Source organism: Arachis ipaensis, chromosome B07 (assembly GCF_000816755.2).
Source record: "Arachis ipaensis cultivar K30076 chromosome B07, Araip1.1, whole genome shotgun sequence".
Lineage (NCBI taxonomy): Eukaryota > Viridiplantae > Streptophyta > Magnoliopsida > Fabales > Fabaceae > Arachis > Arachis ipaensis.
The window spans coordinates 33909470-33927654 of record NC_029791.2 but is presented as its reverse complement, the minus strand read 5'-3'; the positions used below and the strand labels follow the sequence as shown (position 1 = coordinate 33927654).

At 35.0% G+C, this 18185-nt stretch overlaps 1 protein-coding gene and 2 long non-coding RNA genes across 4 annotated transcripts in view; all 3 read right to left on the bottom strand.

Moving 5' to 3' along the window:
• Positions 1-5011, bottom strand: part of LOC110264950 — a 6842-nt gene extending 1831 nt beyond the window's left edge. The window contains exons 1-3 of the long non-coding RNA XR_002351384.1: positions 5000-5011; positions 4729-4872; positions 916-922 (exon numbers count right to left, since the gene is read on the bottom strand). This is a non-coding gene — a long non-coding RNA (uncharacterized LOC110264950). The remainder of the gene's footprint in view (positions 1-915; positions 923-4728; positions 4873-4999) is intronic.
• On the bottom strand, positions 2488-4099 carry LOC107607117 (probable glutamate carboxypeptidase LAMP1). Of its 2 annotated transcripts, none has more exons than XM_021107606.1 (6): positions 3964-4099; positions 3792-3875; positions 3293-3381; positions 3013-3129; positions 2803-2943; positions 2488-2658 (listed from the first exon to the last, which is right to left on the bottom strand). In XM_021107606.1, exons 2-6 carry the CDS (start codon positions 3832-3834, stop codon positions 2644-2646), a joined length of 405 nt encoding a protein of 134 aa, XP_020963265.1. In that variant the 5' UTR covers positions 3835-3875; positions 3964-4099; the 3' UTR covers positions 2488-2643. The 2 variants fall into 2 exon arrangements, with proteins under 2 accessions (XP_020963265.1, XP_020963266.1); XM_021107607.1 differs by having other exon boundaries at positions 3972-4099.
• LOC110264951 lies at positions 4129-4688 on the bottom strand. The gene is made up of 3 exons (XR_002351385.1): positions 4603-4688; positions 4404-4508; positions 4129-4219 (listed from the first exon to the last, which is right to left on the bottom strand). It is a non-coding gene; the product is annotated as an uncharacterized LOC110264951 (long non-coding RNA).

Below are 18185 nucleotides of genomic sequence, written 5' to 3'. Positions count from 1 at the left end.
TTAATTTATTGATAGTTAGACTATCAATATAACTCATTTAGTGAAACATTTTGTTCTAAAAATATTGTTTGTAAAACTTGTTTAATGAATCTTTTTGTTTTAATGACGTCGGTAGGTTAGAAAGAATAATTAAAATGCTTCGCCCTCCCTTTTCTCCCACCAATTATGGGAGCTTCACTTTATTTAAACCTCTCCTCCACAACAAAAAAAACTAATTGGTTATCGTCGAAATTAATATAAAAATCCAACAGTAATATTATTACTGTCGGTAGATATAATCCAATAGGAAAAACCTCACTAGTAAGCATAACTAGGGAGATGAATATTGAAATCGGTTACTATCAAAAAATCTGACAATAACCTTGGTGTCAGTTTAATTTTTTATGCCATTTATTAGTTGCAGATTTATCTAACCCTAAATCCAACGATAATAAATGAGAGTAATTTTTATTTTAAAATTAAATTTTAAAAGTTACCATGGCATTTTTCTCCAGTAAATCCGATGGTAATAAACATCAATTTTTTACTACAAGAAAAAAAGTTTGTCGCCACGCTTTTTTCTTGTTACGCTTCAAAAGCGTGGCCGAAAGGGGTCAATGGCCACACTTTTATGAGGACAGCGATTGATTAGAGATTTGGTCACGCTTTTACGAGGGTGACGATTGATTAGAGATATGACCACACTTTTTTTGCCACGCTTAAGAAACAGGTACACTTTTAAGGCATGCCAATAGAGTTACGTTTATGGTGACATTGTTAAAGCATGCCAATGGGGTTATGTAAAACTATACTGAACAAAAGTAAACACTTCACTGTTAACACGGTTGTTTTTCACTCTATCACCATTGCTTCTTCGACTTCATGGTGCCTCCAACCTTAACCTTAGAGCTTCTTCATTGCGCCTCTAACCGTAACCCCAAAGCTTTTTCATCGCGCTTCCAACCCTAACCCCAGAGCTTCATTGCGCTTCCAACACTAACCCTAGAGATTCATCGTGCTTCCAACCCCTTATTCGGTGCTCCCTTCCGTCTCAAAACCCTCCGTCGTGCTTATTCTCTCTCGCAAGCCCTTCCATGGCTCAAACCCGTAATGCTCTGTTTCTCCTTCGTGCCACCAATCTCCGTTATCCTTCCTCCACACCATGTTCCTAGTCGCCGGTTGATGCCACAACTAGAAAATGGATTAATACAAACAGATTTACAGACAGATTTAGTCTTTATTACAGACGGATTTTTGGTTACCGACGAAATTACCGACGGATTTTGTCCCTCTGTAAAAGCTCCGTCGGAAATTATTTACCGACGGATTTTTTCTCCGTCGAAAAATTACAGACGGATTTTTACCAGTTATCGACGGATTTTCCCTCTGTAAATTTTCTATCCATTTTCCAAAGGCGATGAATTTTCTGACGAATTTTTCGTCTGTAATTACAGATGGATTTTTTGACGGATTTTCCGTTTGTAATTACAGACGGATTTTCAGACGGATTTTCCGTCTGTAATTACAGACGGATTTTCCGATGAATTTTCCGTTTGTAATTACAGATAGATTTTCCGACGGATTTTCCATCTGTAATTTGAACCTTAGAACATCATCTCACACTATGATTACAGACAGAAAATCCGTCTGTAAATCCGTCGGTAAAGTAAAATAGAAAATTTTTTAAATTTTTCCATTGCAAATTGAATACTTTAGGTTTATTTTTTAAATTTCCTCCATCAAACACACTGTAAATTGAAAAAAAAAGGCCAAAAATCATATAGATAAACATAATATTCATTACATGATACCTATAAAATTGGATGTTATTTTTCAACATCATTGGCCAATATCTCACTATCTCAATAAAAAGATACCCAAAAAAATAAACCATTGACAGAACTATAACTATTTACATTACTCATTGACACTACTAGTTCCTTCATTTTCAACAATTTAAACAAACAAGATTTTATATTGATCCTATTCCTTTTAGATTGCATGATGGTGACTTGCTCGGAGTCATTGACAAATACACCTCCTGGATCTCCTTGTGGTTGTGTGTGGCCACTTCAAGTTAAACTCCACATCAGCATTGCAATATACAAGTTCTTCCCTTTGGTTTTCAAGCTAGCTGAGGAAATTGCAGCCAGTCTTTTGTTGAGTCGCAACCAGGTTCGCATTGTTGGAGCTAATGCAGCAAATCATCAACTAGAGTTTCAAAAATTCATCCTTGTGACATTGATTAATGGAAATACTGAGATAATATTCTATATATTCTATTTATTTTAATCAGCAAAGGGAAGAAAACACAGTTTGTATTGACACAGCTCTCTTCTTTATTTATAGAGTTTGCTGATATAGAAGCTGTCACAAAGCAGAGTTTCAAAAATTTATCCTTCTAAATGGTCTTCACACACACATCACAACTATACTAATATTTGGCAACTGAATTTGCCTTTCAATTGACGGGCACAATATAGATTTACCTCAACAAGGACCTTTTCCTTCTTTGACTTTAGCTTGGACAAAATAGCTTCATCTACTAAGAAATTGCCTTCTCAATCATCTCTGCTCCAATAAATTCTGTGATTCCAACAGTAGCAGCCATGTTTGATGTTTCTTCTCTGCTTTGCTTGCTTGGTTTCTTCAATTTCATCTTTCTTAGAAGTTAGAACCCTGGTTTCATTCAAAACAGTAGAATTCATCTAATGTTCACATGGCATTTGTTAAGGAGACTATGTGATATTATAAGTCAGAAGAAGAATGAGGGAACTGGCCCAGAAAACACTTGCTTCTTAGAGTAAAAAACTATATACTCACCAAATGATTATGCCATGTCATTCCTAAGAGGCCATCTCTGTCAGTGAATGCACGTTCCGCCATCATAAGTCTATCATTCACATCTCTCACTTTCATTTGGTACTCTTTCCATGTTCTCCAACCTTTACTTGCTTCTATTTCCTGCTTCTATTTCCGCCATCATAAGTCTATCATAAGTTTGTTTTAAGTTTAAACTTGGCCAAATGATACCTTTCTCTGGTCATTTATCTTGATTGCTGCTTTCTCAAGCTCCTTGATTGACTTCAATATAGGAGACAAATTCATGTCTTTATTTGAAATCTCATCTTCCAAGTTCTTCACATTAAGCTGTGATTCAAATATTTTGGTTTCATGAATATCTTTATAAAATTCAGTTACAATGATCCTTATCTCATAATGTGAGGTCGGCTACATAGATTATATGGCACTATATTGCCACGTCGAATTCAGTGACAACAGTCTGAGTGTAAAAAGTACAAAGTTAACACACCTGGAGCTCCTTAGCATAGGATTGATAATCAAAAGGTAAGAACTCCTCATCTGCTAGCCATAATGCTACTAGACCCCAAACACTTGCAGCTATTTTCCACAACAGAACCAATTGTCATTCAAGTGAATTAAGTATATGTAGTTACAGTTTCTCTTGTGGTTTCTATAGTTCCTTCACCTATTCTTTCGCCTAACGTATGAAATGACATAGATCTTGTTACCACTTGTTAGGATTTGATTCGATTCAATACGGAGAAAAATTCTCGTATCAAATAAGGTCATGAAGTGTCAAACATGATAACAGAACTTTCCCATTTGTAACACTATGTGTATATATTGTGAATATACTAATTGCAGAAAAGTTAACATATTTTAACCTGTAGTTGTATATGTAATTATTAAATTCTTAACTCTTCAAGAAACATTTTGATATCATTAGAGTTAACTGAGATGGAGTTTAATGTGACATAAACTGAAAAAGGAAATTGAATGCCACCAACCTGCAACATGCCTATGAAACATAGGATCTCCAAAGTTCTGCATCCAGATGAAATCATCATACAGTGAGTGGTATACTGGATAATCTGCAGAATTCACAAAGAAACAAAGCTTGAGAATACATTTCAAAAGGAAAGAAAAATCAAATGGCTGTAGAAGACAGGGAGAACGCACAACATAACCATAGCCCCTAGGAGTGAAATCGCGAGACCAGTAGCACCGCTTCCTTTTAGTTCTGGCACAAAAAGACCCTTCAGAACTTCTTTAGCAACAGGTTTTGCATATCCAAGCTCAGCAAAAAAGCATGCAGCAATCCAAACAGGTATTGAGTCCTGTCAGAAGAACACCAATGTATTGAGTCCTGTTAGAAGAACACCAATCCAAACAGGTATGCTGAAAAGCATGTTCAATGCAAAGGCTGTCCCAATTACTGCACATGTAGAGTGAGAGATCAAGATTTCAAAACTGGAAATATATGGTTGTCAATCATGGATCTAACTTTTATGTTGGTGGTTGTGTATGTTTTAAAGTCATGGACTCTGTTGTATCTTATAAAACATGGTAATTATACAAATAAATGAGATAAAAGAAAATTGCTAGATGAATCTGAATACCTTCAGGAATGTCACAGGCGACTATGGCAATTTCAGCAATAAACCAAAGAATAAAGTTGGTAGCCCAAGGATATTCATTTCTAGAATGCTCTGCTAAGTGCTTTCCTGCAAGCAGTAGAGAGTGAACAAAAAACAAGAGAAAATTGCTAGTTGCTTGCGTACTTGAAAAGTATCTATAAAATGAAATTGATTTAAGTACCAGTGATGACCCCAAGATTGGCTGCCATGGATTGAATTAATAGAGCAGCGCAGGATGCCACCAATATGATCCAAAGTAGCTAATAAAACAAATGTGAAAAGGAAATGAAGGATAATTTTGACTAACAAAAAATGTAGTCTCATTATACGACCTTAGAACAGTAACCACAGCCAAATCAACGATCATCAACGACTCCAGGAGCCTCCAATTTCCTAGATTCAGGCCAAATCAAATGCAGAATTTTCACTACTCAGCAACAATTCAGCAAAGCTAGCAGATCGAGCAAGGAATCCAATTTTATAATTCAGATTCAGAATTCAGATTTAGAATATAAAATTGCAAAATTAGAGTCTACAACAGTAAAAGCTTCAAAATCAGCAAGGAATCCAAAACTTACAGAAGAAGTTCATTTTTGCTAGAAATCAATGAAGTTTATAACACAAGAATTGCACTAACCTTAACTCCAAGTAAAAAGTTGAAGGGATTGGACCAAAAATCTCTGAGCGAACACACAAATTAGTCTTCTAATAATCAACTACTGTGGAATGAGAGAGAGAGAGAGAGAGAGAGAGAGAGAGAGAGAGAGAAAGTGTGTGTGTTAGAGTATTATTTTTATAAAATCATGAGAGAGGGCAATTTGGTAATTTACTATGGCAAAATCACAATCAGAAGACCCAAGAAAAGACCTAATCCAACCACTATAGATAAACAAATCACACAGAATTTCTTGAGAATCAGGGTGTGCTTGCTAACCTCACTGACTGTCACTTGGAGCAGAGAGACAGCTGAATTCTAAGCCGTCGATCCTATGGAGTAGTATTAAAAAAATTAATTAAGAAATAGATTTAAATTGGTTTGTTTAAGATCGTAGAAAATTAAAATAGGAGTGGGAGGGTGGTTGGTTGACTGGTAATGCCGCGTGAAGACCTGACCAGTTAGTTGATTATAGGGGGCTACATTCAATTGAATTTCTTTTTGCTTTTGCTGGTGTCATATGCTAGGAACTAATTAACGACAATTATCAATATGAACATCAATTATAAATGTAGTAGTATATAACACGATATATGGTTTTCCTAAACAAAACCAAAATCAGACAGGAAAAAAAATATAGACACGACAATATGGGTTTCATCAAATTTTCCACTTAATTACTTAATATTCTTTTAGCCTATAAACAACTGACCAATTTATCTCTAGAAAACTTGAGTGTTTCTATTTTGAACAAGTATATTTTCACAAACTATATAATGCTATATATAATTTAAACTTGTATTAATGAAAAATGAAAAGTATATTTAGGTATTAGTTTTCTACTTACATACCAGAGATTGCACAGAATTAGTTTATCAAAATCATTGACTGTGATTTGAGAAATAAAAGAACAAAAACATAGACTCACATTTACATCAAATCAGAACCACATTGGTCCCCTGCATTGCAAACTACAAAAATCAAAAGCTGAAAAATATATATAGGACTACTAAATTTCAACATCATCAACAACCACCTTAGATTATTTTTCTGTTACATAACTCCTCAATCCAATTGAGAAACAAAAAGAATCAGTAAAGGAAAGAAATATAAATCAATTGAAGAAAAAAGAGTCTCTAAAATCCAAAGCATGCAGTTTTTTACAGAATTGCGTGAACTGAATCAGAAGAATTGCATTAACCTTAACTCATAGATCCATGTCTTAAAAGTACCATTTTTTCCCTAATTACTTGATATAAATAGAACCAAACTTTATAGTTCCTATCCTAAATTATCAGCTAGCCACTCAGCACATCATGCTCATATATATTTCATTCAGAAACCACTTTGGAAATATAATGAAGAAGAAAATTAAAGTATGCTGCCAAGTTGATGAGAAAATAGAACAATAATTCCACTTTATTTATAACACATGCATGATAAAAGATATTATATGCAGAAAATTAATGATCATGATTCATTATTTCTAATGGTGGAATCACTTATTAGTACCATCAATAACATACATTTTACAAAGTAAGATCAGTTTGTCTACAGAAGTGAGTAATCAATAGGAGATAGAGACAGAATGCGACAAGGGTTGAACCAGAAGCCTATACACTTCATAGCATCTCAATTGGCCCAAAAAACTCAATAGCTTATGGTAGTTTCATAAACAACTAACAATTAAACATATGATTGATCTTCAGTAAGCTTTAATTCTTTTAATTTCTTGTCTGGAGATGTCTCACCAACACTTTATTCAGTTTTTTTATCTATTTTTCCACTAATCATAAATGTTACAACACTAAACGAACCTTAACATTGAGCAAAATCCCTCAAAAAAAATGTTGAACATAACAATAACAACACAATAAGAAAACTCATCAGAAGAAACACCAAGAACAAAAACAAAAAATAAAAACTAAGAAATAGGAAAAAAAATCTCAAATCTTACCTCAGAAATAAAGGGAAAATGGCGTATGGAGGAGGTATGGGAAAAAAATCTCCTCGGTTCGTGGCTATTCAGATCTACTTCCAATGGAGGAGTGAAGGAACGGTCATGACTCGGGAATGAAAGCGAGGAGGAAGGGCAGTGGCAGAAACACAACGGCGACACCGAGAGAGAAGGAGAGCGCTCGAACAGAGGAGAAGGCCAACGAGCTTCCAAACAACGGTGAGGGAGCTTCCAATCACGACGACAAAGCTTCCTACGACGGCGACGGATCTTCTACGGTGGCGGTGGAGGCTGTGTCTGTGTAGGGGCTGCGGTGGCTGCGCCGCTGCGGGGCTGCGAGGCTGTGGGGTTGTGGGAAGCTGCGAGGGCTGATGCGGGGGCTACGTGGCTGCAGTGGCGGTAGAGACTGCAGTGGTGGCAGAGACTGCGGTGGCTGCAGGGCGAAGAGTTCGAGGGATGAGGGCAAAGAGGAGTGTGAATGGAGTGTGAATGGTGTTCGAATGGAGTGTGAATTAAGTGTGAAATGGGTGGTGATAAAATTAGGGTTTTTAATATTTTCGACGGAAAATTTAAATTACCGACGGATTTTCCATCTGTAATAATTTAATAAAAACGCAGCGTTTTGTCTATTTAATTACAGACGGATTTTCCGTCTGTAACTATTTTTTACGGAAAAAAATTAATTTTTTCGACGGAATTATCGACGGATTCTCTTTTCCGTCTGTAATTTATGCTAATTCATTTTTTTTGTTTTCCGACGAAAAAATCCCTCTGAAATTCCGTCTGTATTTCCGTGGGATAAAATCCGTCGAAAATATCCGTCTGTAATAACTAGTTTTCTAGTAGTGTGCGTGAACATCTTATACCCTTTTTCCTAGCATTTTCCAGTTGTTTTTATTTAGATTTCATTTAGTTTTACTTGATTTTAGCGCAAAAATTCCCTTTGAATTCGAATGTGAAGGCCCACTCTTGGAGCATCTCTAGTGGATCTAGCCTTTAGTATTTTAATTTCTTTTTGTAATTTTTATTTTAAAACAATATCTTTTAGGTTTAGAATTTATTATTTTATTTTATTTTCGTTTCAAATTAGGTTAGTATTTAAAGCAAAAGATCACTTAGGTCTAGGATCTTCTTCCTTCCGCATGTTTTCAGAACCCTAGTTTCTCTGTAAGTATGAGCAACTAAACCTCTTAGTTAAGGTTAGGAGCTCTATTTATTTCTATAGATTAGAACTATTATTCTTCTATTTTAATTAATATTTTGATTCAATTCTAAGGATTGTTTTTGTTCATAATCTTATGAACTGGGTGGAACGAGAGTATGAGCCTTTTTTACATGAGTTCTTGTTATTCTCGAGAGAGTTATCTCGCTTGAACTACAGCTTGAAAACAAATTTCTCCTGGACTGCTAATTACATGAACTGATTGGGATATGTGACATATAATCCTGTTAGTCTTGGGTAATTAGGGTTTTTGTGGTGTTAAACTATTTTTCTAAACTTAACCCTCTAATCGGAATTAAGTGACCACGAGAGTGGCAGTTAATGAAGGTTAGAGGAGGCTAAATCACTAAGAGATTAGGGTTTAGACATTTATAGTTTGCCAGAGAATGAATAATTCATTGTAAAAATAGTTGGTGAGAAACTTTAATCCGGAAAGATAAACATCTCCGAAGCCTTAACTATTTTCTCATACTGTTTTTACACCAATTCTTATTTACTTCCTTTAATTGCTTATTTATTATTTTATGTGATTTTAACTCACCAAACCCTTTTCTGATTCGCCTAACTAAGTTCAGCTAAACAACCATTGTTTGCTCAGTCCGACAATCCTCGTGGGATCGACCCTCACTCACCTGAGGTATTACTTGGATGACCCGGTGCACTTGCTGGTTAAGTTGTGCAAAATCCTAATTTGCGCACCACTGGTCTCTGCCTCCTTCGCGTGTCTCGTCATCCTCTGCATGTGACTGTGCTGAAGCTCCAAACTTTAAAGCTTCTTCGCGTCCCTGACTCAGCTTCTGCCTCTACTTCTATAGGTAAGTTTGTTTTATTAGGTTTGTTTATCTATCTTATAATGTAGTTTTAGATAAATGATTGCCTCGTGTGTGAGCTGGACTGATAACCATAGTTTGTGCAAATGTTTGATTTTGTTGTGAAGGCTCTGACTATGTTCTAGCAATTCAATGTTGAATTATAGTTTATATATCTATGTGAAATTGTCAAATTGTGATTGTAGTGTTGTGCTGGAATTTGAATTGTTTTTCTCTGTTGTTGAGGTTCTGAAGGTTATTGTCATTTCTCATTTTTCTGACAATTTGGATTTGAATTTGGCCTGTTGGTTTTTGGAAAAAAAATTATAAATATATGGTTATTTACAGGTCTTGAAGATGTATCATTTTCTGGTGACTATGACCGTTGTTCAATTTGCTGTTGGAACTATCCTTGTGGCATTTATATGGGGTTTGAGCACTAGTTCTTCATGTAAATTAGTAGCCTGAGAAGAAGCATCACAATCACCCTAGCCTAGCTACTTTAGTTTAGGTTTTGGATCGGTTTGGTTGAAGACTTGAAGTGTTTGCTATAATTTTACATGCAAGATTAAGTTAAAATTGTTTATTTTAACCTTTATAGAACATGTTTATGGCCAAGTGACATAAACGTAGTGCATTGCAGAAAATGTCAACACTTTTGACCTTCAGTTTCATCCAGAGAGTGTTGTAACCTTCCATGGAAGTCAAATATTCAAGAATTTCAGAGATATTACAAATGAGTATAGGCTGAGATACAAGTCATCACAAAGCAGAGAAAAACTTATTCATTCTTATGGTAAACTGAAGAACTTTTTGTATGTAAATGTAAATTCATTCTGACACGTGTGCTTATCAAATTATTTTTGTGTGGCCACTTCTCTTGCATGGTGTGCTACATATTAAGTAGTATGTCGGTCATGCCAAAGTGACTAAAATCTTTGTAACATGGTTTCCATGTTCCATGTTTTTACTATTGTTTTTATTACCATTGAGTTCCATGTAATTTTCTTGAATAGTAAACTTTCTTTAGCACACATGCAGGTTTCAAGTGCTAGAAGACATTATGGAGATTCATATAGAAGTATTAATTCAGAGAGCAATAAAATTGATCAGCTAAATAAGGTAGTTAATGGTCATTGACATATGGTAGATGATAATGCTGAGATGACTCGTTCAGAGAAGTTCAACATTGCAAATGGTCATCAAGCAAGAACTGATCGAAAATGTTTGAAGTTGAAATGGAGGAAATACACTCAGTTGCTAGTGAAGTTGGTGGTGCAAAAGGTATATTTTGTGGGTTGTTTGGACGTGAACCTGAAAATATTTTTTGGTTGGATAGTTCTTTCAGTTTATGCATCATGTGCATGATTGTGGTTTAGACCAATAAAATGCCATATATATGGCTTTGAATTTTGCTCTTCTAATTAGAAATGAAGAAAGGGGTATATAGGATACATGATAAAGTAAACTGAGTAGAGACATTAAAAAAAGTATAATTTTTCTTTGAACAACCTTCATTTGTGTACTTTGTATATTTTTTTTGTACAAACTTGTATCTTCCCAATATTAACATGTCTATTTTAATTTATCTAATTATCATAACTAAATATCCAATATGTTATTTTTTGGGATAAGTACTGTTTTGGTCCCTAAGGTTTAGGGTCAAAATTAAAATCGTCCCTAACCTTATTTTTTATTTAAAATTATCCACAATGTTTCATTTAGTATTAAAATTATCCTTTTGAAGACAATAATGTTTTAAAGACAAAAATACCACCGCTACACCAGCGTTCACCCTACAATCTGCACGACCACTACCTTCCTTTCTATGGTCACCACCATCACCACTTCATAAATTTTTTAATTCAATAACATCAAATTCTTCAAATTCAACAACATCACTAGCAATAGATTTAAATTAAAAAAAAAAGAATAAAAAAATTCATCAATCCAATGGCGATGGTAACGGCTTCCAACAGCTTTGAAGGTGAGCTCCAACAACAACGGTTGACATCCCTTCCTCGAACACATCCCTCGCCTAACGTGCAAACCCCTCCTAATATAATACTTGGCCAATAAAGTCCACAAGCTACCAAACTCATCAGTGAACTTCCTAATCCCACCCCTAATTATGACATCCACATTTAACCTTGAGACCTCATAAGTATGCCTAGTGAGCAATTCACACAACTCCAACCACAATATATGCCTAGTCTTCCCCTTAATCGAGAAAAACGTGTCGTCATTCAATCCTCCCCTTTAAACTGAACATCCTCCTCTTTCCTATCCCCAAAACCATTTTCTTCACCACTATCTTCCTCCTCCTCACTCATTCCTATCTCCTCCATCTTGTAAGCAAGCATGCAAAGGAGATCTAGAAACTGTCGTTGTGTGGTTGACAACAATTAATCCAACGAATCAACCATCAGACCGAAATCCCTAAGAATCACAACAATTGACATCCCTTCCCATACCACCGCTGCTACTCTTGGAGGTCTTCGTCAGGGTGGAGGTCACCGACGTAAAGATATGCAGTGGAGATAAAGAAAGTGTGTCTAGTGAGAAGAAGAAGAAGAAGAAGAAGAAACTCTGTGTGTGTGAGAGTAAGAAGAAGAGTAAATGACGATGGAAATGAAGATAGGATTTGGAGTCAGAGAGGTGAGAGAACAGGTTTAGCGAAATAAGGGTAAAACGGTCAAAAGAACGATTTTAATACTAAACGAAATGTTGGGGATGATTTCAAATAAAAAAGTAAGGTTAGGGACGATTTTGATTTTGACCCTAAATCTTAGAGGCTAAAACAGTACTTATTCCTTATTTTTTCTTCCCATGTAAATATATTGCCTTCTTCATTTGGTAGGAGCGTCAATCATATCACTATGATGAAAAAAAATTAAGAATGTATGCCATTTGACTTTCATGGTGGATATGTTTGTTACATTGTTTACTTTACCAGCAAGTCATATGTAGCTGAAGAGGAGCTAAAATTGATGCTAAGGGGTGTAGAATTAAGTAGGGCAATAAAGGAGGAGAAACATGTAATGAATCTTAGGTTTCATATTCTAATTGCACTTTTGTCTGTTTCTCCTTTCTTTCAATTCCTCTTTTCTTCATTCTGCCATTTTCTTCTTAATTAATTTGGATTTGAAATTGGATTTGTATTCTTAATTAGCCTTAGCTTATAAGATGCACTAACACAACAATATTTAAAATTGTGCAAGACATTGGTAAAAACAACGGAGCTCACAGTGGATGATCACACTAATCATGAAGCTTGATATTTTGTGATGAAGTATGTAAAAAAAAAGTAGATATGTGATAGTTGTTGGAATTGTAATTCATGTATTAAGAATTCATGGGTAGTTATGACGTTGATTTTTGGTACTTTGTTAGAATGTTGTGTTGTGATCAAAGTCTTTTTTTTTTTACAAGTTTATATATGTTGGATTGGTTGATTTAAAATTATATGCATAATTTTTTTTGTCTATGATTTAAAATTATATATGAATTTTGCAAGATTTTATTAGGAAGATTAATGAAAAAAGAGAAAAAAAAAAGGTTTTCTGAGCTAACTTATAACCACGCTTAAAAAGCATGGCCATATTGTACAGTAGTGTTTAATAGCTATGCTTTATATCTTCTCTTATTGACATGCTTCAAAAGTGTGGTCATATCTTCTACTATTGGCACGTTTTAAAAGCATTGTCATATCTTTCACATAGGCCACGCTTTTAAGCGTGACAATAGATAAAAGCACGGCGAAAAAATAAAGCATGCCATTAGATTGACAAAAGCGTGGCGATAGAGCAACCGGCACGCTTGCAGATATGACCCTATGAAAAGTGTGCTGGTAGCTCAAAAAACGTGGCAAAAAGCTATCGCTATGCATTTTTCAACTTTTGGCCATGCTTTAAAAGCATAGCAAAAAAGGTGGTTTTCTTGTAGTGTTTTTTTGAAAATACATATATTCACTATCCTTATTATAACCTGCTAATAGATTCAATAATTTAGCTATTAATATTTATATCAGAATTATTAATAGAAAATAAATATTAGTTTTTATTAAAATAATAAATGAAAATGTAAAATAACAAATGTATAAAAAAAGTAATGTCAAACAAATAAAACCTAATGCCCGACAAATGTGAAATAACACCATTAGAGACAAGCTGATTACCGATGACCCGTGATAAGGCAAGGTTTACCGCTAATAAAAGTGTATGCATTAATGTAATTTATTATTATCAATGTTTGCCTTTACTGATGACATAATATAATTTATTAGCCGTCAGTAAATTAATATAATTTATTCAAAAATAAAAATTAAAGAACAAACGATGCCATGATCCACCCTTTACATGAGGAAGCTTGGCTTCATGTTAATAATAAAAATCACCTAAGTTTTGTAGCCAAACCTAGATATATAAGACTTGGTCTTTGTTCTGATGGGTTTGCCCTAAACATCCACCTTTGCCTCTCTTATTTGTGTTGGCCTATCATTGTTATCCCTTACAATCTTCTGTGGAAGATGTGATTGAAATATCCTTATCTCTTCCTAACTTGTGTTATTCCCAAGCCCGATAATCCAAAATCCAAAATAGAGGTATATCTTCACACCTAAAGCCACCCTAATATAGACAGTCAACGATATTTCTGCTTATGGGATGTTGTCCAATTGAGTGACACAGAGGAAATTATAGATACAATCGGACTGCATTTAGGAAGAAAACAAAGGAACATGAGGAGCCTCCTATCAGATTGAGTGATGAATAGATGTAGTCAATGGTTAGTGGTTATCCCAGAATAGTTGACACGGGCCGCCAGTTACAATTTTTTGGATATGGTAATAACATAACTGAACTAAGAGGAGTATATTTTGAGAGTTACCCTATTGGAAGGATCTTCTCGTCTGTCATTGTCTTGATGTGATGCATATCAAGAAGAACATGTTCGACAATGTCATTCACACAGTGATAGATAAAGATAGAACCAAAGATAACCACAAATCTAGGCTAGACTTGGCAGAACTGTGTAGAAGGCAAAAACTAAATCTTGTGTCAATGGGAGATGGTAAATAGGTTAAACCAATAGGGTGTACGTATTAACCATATAACAAAGACAAAACATGTGTTGGTACTTGCAAGAGTTAAGGCTTCCTGATGGCTATGGCATGAAAAGTCATGACTGTCATGTTTTCATGAAATGTTCCTCCAAGTTTCCTTGAGAGAGTTGCTTAATCAAGTTTTGAATCCATGAATAGAATTGAGTTAGATTTTTAGGGATTTGTGTTCTCCTTCTTTATATGTGAAAAATCTTCGTGTAATGAAATAAAAACATGTGTGTACATATATACATAAATTCAAATATATGTACATATATACAAAACCATATCATAAAATCACAACTCCTATCCTTCTTTACAAAATGTAAATATCGATAACAAAGTCAAGGAAAAATATCTAAGGAAATAAAATAATTAATATACAACCGATTTTTTGGCAAAATCTTCATCAGCTTCCTCGTCTGTTTCCTAGAAAGATACAACTGTAGGGGGTGAGAACCTAACCACATGGTTTCACCAGAGGAGTTTTAAAATTGTCATAGAAGGATATATGTATATAATAAAAATTCATTTAATAGCAGTGATCATCACTTGTCTTATGAATCCTTTCTCTAATTTAATTTATTTCATTCTTAATTCCATCCAATTCTTTACTCATTAATTCATCAAACCTCAATCTCTATTTCAAAGCCATGTAATTATCCATTGAAAACCAAAATCATCAATCACACCACCACAAGTCAATATACATACCAATTTTCACCAAACTTTCCACAGCATATATCTTAGTTAATCAAGGCCTCCGGCCAAACAATCACGGCCTCCGGCCTAAACAATCACCACAACACATTAAGAAATGTAACTCAAATCAAACATGGACCACAATGCATTCAGCATTCAACCATCATAAAGTCAATCAACCACGTCCTTCGGCCCATAATACCTCAACACAACCACTATAATTTAGAATCAACAAGTCACAATCACAAGCAATCAACAAACAATCAAAGAGTCACACATAGAGAACAATTATAACAAATAGTATAATTAGCAGTTAATAGAATATCAATTAGGCAAACCAAACTAATTATGCAGATCCAAGAAATTTCAAACAAATATAGTATGATGTATGCCTGTCCTACTGGCCATGAGCTCACGTGTCGGTTAAAATGCCAGACTCGACACATCTGGTAGCTAACCTGAACATTGTCGCTCTATCGTGCATCCCCAGGAGGAACAACAACAAGGGAATTCTCAACCTTCTAGAAGGGAATCTTCAACCTTCCACCATTTCACTGGAGGTAGCGCTATCTGGGATATAGTATCCGCTATACTCTTAGATACAGTGCCCGCCACACTATCGAGATATAGTACCCGCCACACTTCACAATCAGAGAGAGACTATGATGCAACAATAGGAAATTCTTAACCTAACTCGTTCGCACCATAATCAGGAATTGAATCGAAGGGAATCCTCAACCTTCTATTAATTTTCCGATGTAACAAGAGAGGGAATCCTCAACCCCACTTGTCCATCGCAACAAGAGGGAGAATCTTTTCAACTAGTTTATCACAGCAAGCGAGAGAATCTTCAATCTCAACTTACCTATTCGTGAGTAGGACAGAGCCACCGTCCTCACCTTGGGCAGGACAAAACCACCATTCCCACAACATCAATCAAAATCTCATTTCAAAACATAATCAAAATCAAGCATAACCAAGATCAAAGTCAAAACCGCAATTATATATAATGATATTTCAATCAACCCTTATTATAATTATAATTCATTATGTTCACATATATCACAAGGATAATTATCCCTTAAAGCGTGAGTGGGATAAAATCACTGTCCTCATCACGGTTGGAAATTAGATCAAAGAGAATCCTCAACCTTCTATCCGATTTTCCGATGCAACAAGAAAGGGAATCCTCAACCTAACTTGTCTATCGCAACACAAGATGAGGGAATCCTCAACCTCAACTTATGGCTCATAATACCTCAACTCATGATTACACCTCATTATATATCATTCAATCAATTACGTAATCATATTCAATCATGATTCATAATTTCAACCAATTCAGTAAATTATAATTCATCATCAATAAAATCATCATAGTCAAATTCATCGATCTGTAAGCGGGACCAAGCCACCGTCATCACCACAGTTGGGAATTGGACTGAAGGGAATCCTCAACCTTCTATCCAATTCTCCGATGGGATAAGAGAGACAATTCTCAACCTCAAACTTGTCCATCGTAACACTAAGTAATGTCTCATATCACCGAAAAAATCAATTTCACATATATCCCCAACATAACATCAAAATATTTCATTTAACAAAATTCTTATTGGAAAATTACTCAATTCAATCTATTATATTTACCCCCAAATTCTATTCACCAAAAGACTCAAAAATCACTTTATTTTGCCAATTAAAATCTTAATTGAAAACATAATCATTTTTGTTCTTAAGCAATTACTTTGAAATCTCTAGGAAGCTTCAAAAATATAATCCTTTCTATGGTTATTCAAAATCAAATAAATCTCTTTTTTGTTTAACCTTGAATAATCAATCTCATTACTTTAAATTCATTAAAATCCTTAAATCATAACTCAATAGTTAGAATCAATAAAATAAACTCATTTTTGAGTTAACCAAGTTTTCAAAACCGATTTTGATTTCATTATAAGTTTAAAACATTCCCAAAAGACTAGAAAATCATTTCGTTTCGCTAAATCAAATTCAAATACTTTAATTTGTCTAAAACATCTCAAAATGGTATTCTTCAACCAAATTCAATCGCTTTTAAATTCACTAAAAACTTATCGAAACTAACTTCAACTTCTTTTCCAAACTCAAAACTTTTCCTCAAAGACTCAAAAGTCATTTATTCTTAAATACCCATTTTTATTGCTTTGTTTTTCGCTTAAAGCATCCCAAAACATAATTATTTTCATAATTCACCAAACCACAATAAGTTAATTCTTATTATTCAATTTCACTTAAATATTTATAAAAATTTCGACAGCACTTCTTCCAAAACTCGGACTTTGCCACCCTTCAAGGGTTCCAACCAAACTAACATCTCTCACCCCTTTTCAACCATTTCAATATTAAACAATTTTCCAATATACATACAAATCAGATCATCCAAAACTTTCAACAATTCTCAATACAAACCAACCAAACAAATCAAGAATCCCAACAATCAGAAAATCAAGTCAATCACAAGCATCCCAACGTCTCATTTAATTCTTATTGCTTAAGAATCCAAACTTAGTTAACCAGTTTCATTTATCCAAAATAGCTCAATGTAATCCATAAGACTCACATAATCATAAAAATATATTTTTTGCATCGATATCGATTTATAACAATTCCTAGAAATAAAAATGTTAAGAAAGAGCCCTTACCTCGATTACGATTCAACTACTCGACAAACTCCGTTTCTATTCTTATTTCGCAGCAGTGCATCAATTCCGACAATCCCCACAGCAGCAACAACCATTAAACATAACATGCAGATACCGAAACTCAACCCCAAGACATTAACGTTGTAAAATCCTCAGTAATATATAACAGAATGACGGCTATAGTGTTTTAAAACAAAATATACTTACTGTAACTAAGAGGGAATGTGGAAACAGAGCAGCAGTAAATCCCGTGGTAATTCTGGCGACCACAACACCGTTTCTGATTTCCAAGCATGGTGACGGGATTTCAGGCAGCGGCTGTGGGAGACGGCAACAGCTCGGCAGCGGTAGGAACGAGCTCAACCTCGAACCTTTCTCGTGTTTTGTTCATTACGTCAACAACGGTGACTTCCAATCGACAATGACAGGAGCATCGATGGCGACAGAGTCAAGGCACAATGGTGGATCATCGGTGACGGAGGCACGATGACGGCAAACAGCTCCTCCCTCATCTGCTGCATCATGTCTCTATCTCCTCTGGCTCTCTCCAGTGATGGCGGTGGCAGGAAACTCGATGGTGTATGGTGAGAGGAGGCTCGACGGTTCATCGGTGACGGCGGCATCCCTCGTCGCTGGAAAC

What these genes read in the sequence shown, in the direction of transcription:
- LOC107607117 (XM_021107606.1), bottom strand. Translation starts at nt 3,834, where the DNA reads ATGCAGAACTTTGGAGATCCTATGTTTCATAGGCATGTTGCAG. An exon ending in GTTTCATAGGCATGTTGCAG is followed by an intron (nt 3,382 to 3,791) that starts GTTGGTGGCATT and finishes TGTGGAAAATAG; the next exon opens with CTGCAAGTGTTTGGGGTCTA. An exon ending in CCTATGCTAAGGAGCTCCAG is followed by an intron (nt 3,130 to 3,292) that starts GTGTGTTAACTT and finishes TTTGAATCACAG; the next exon opens with CTTAATGTGAAGAACTTGGA.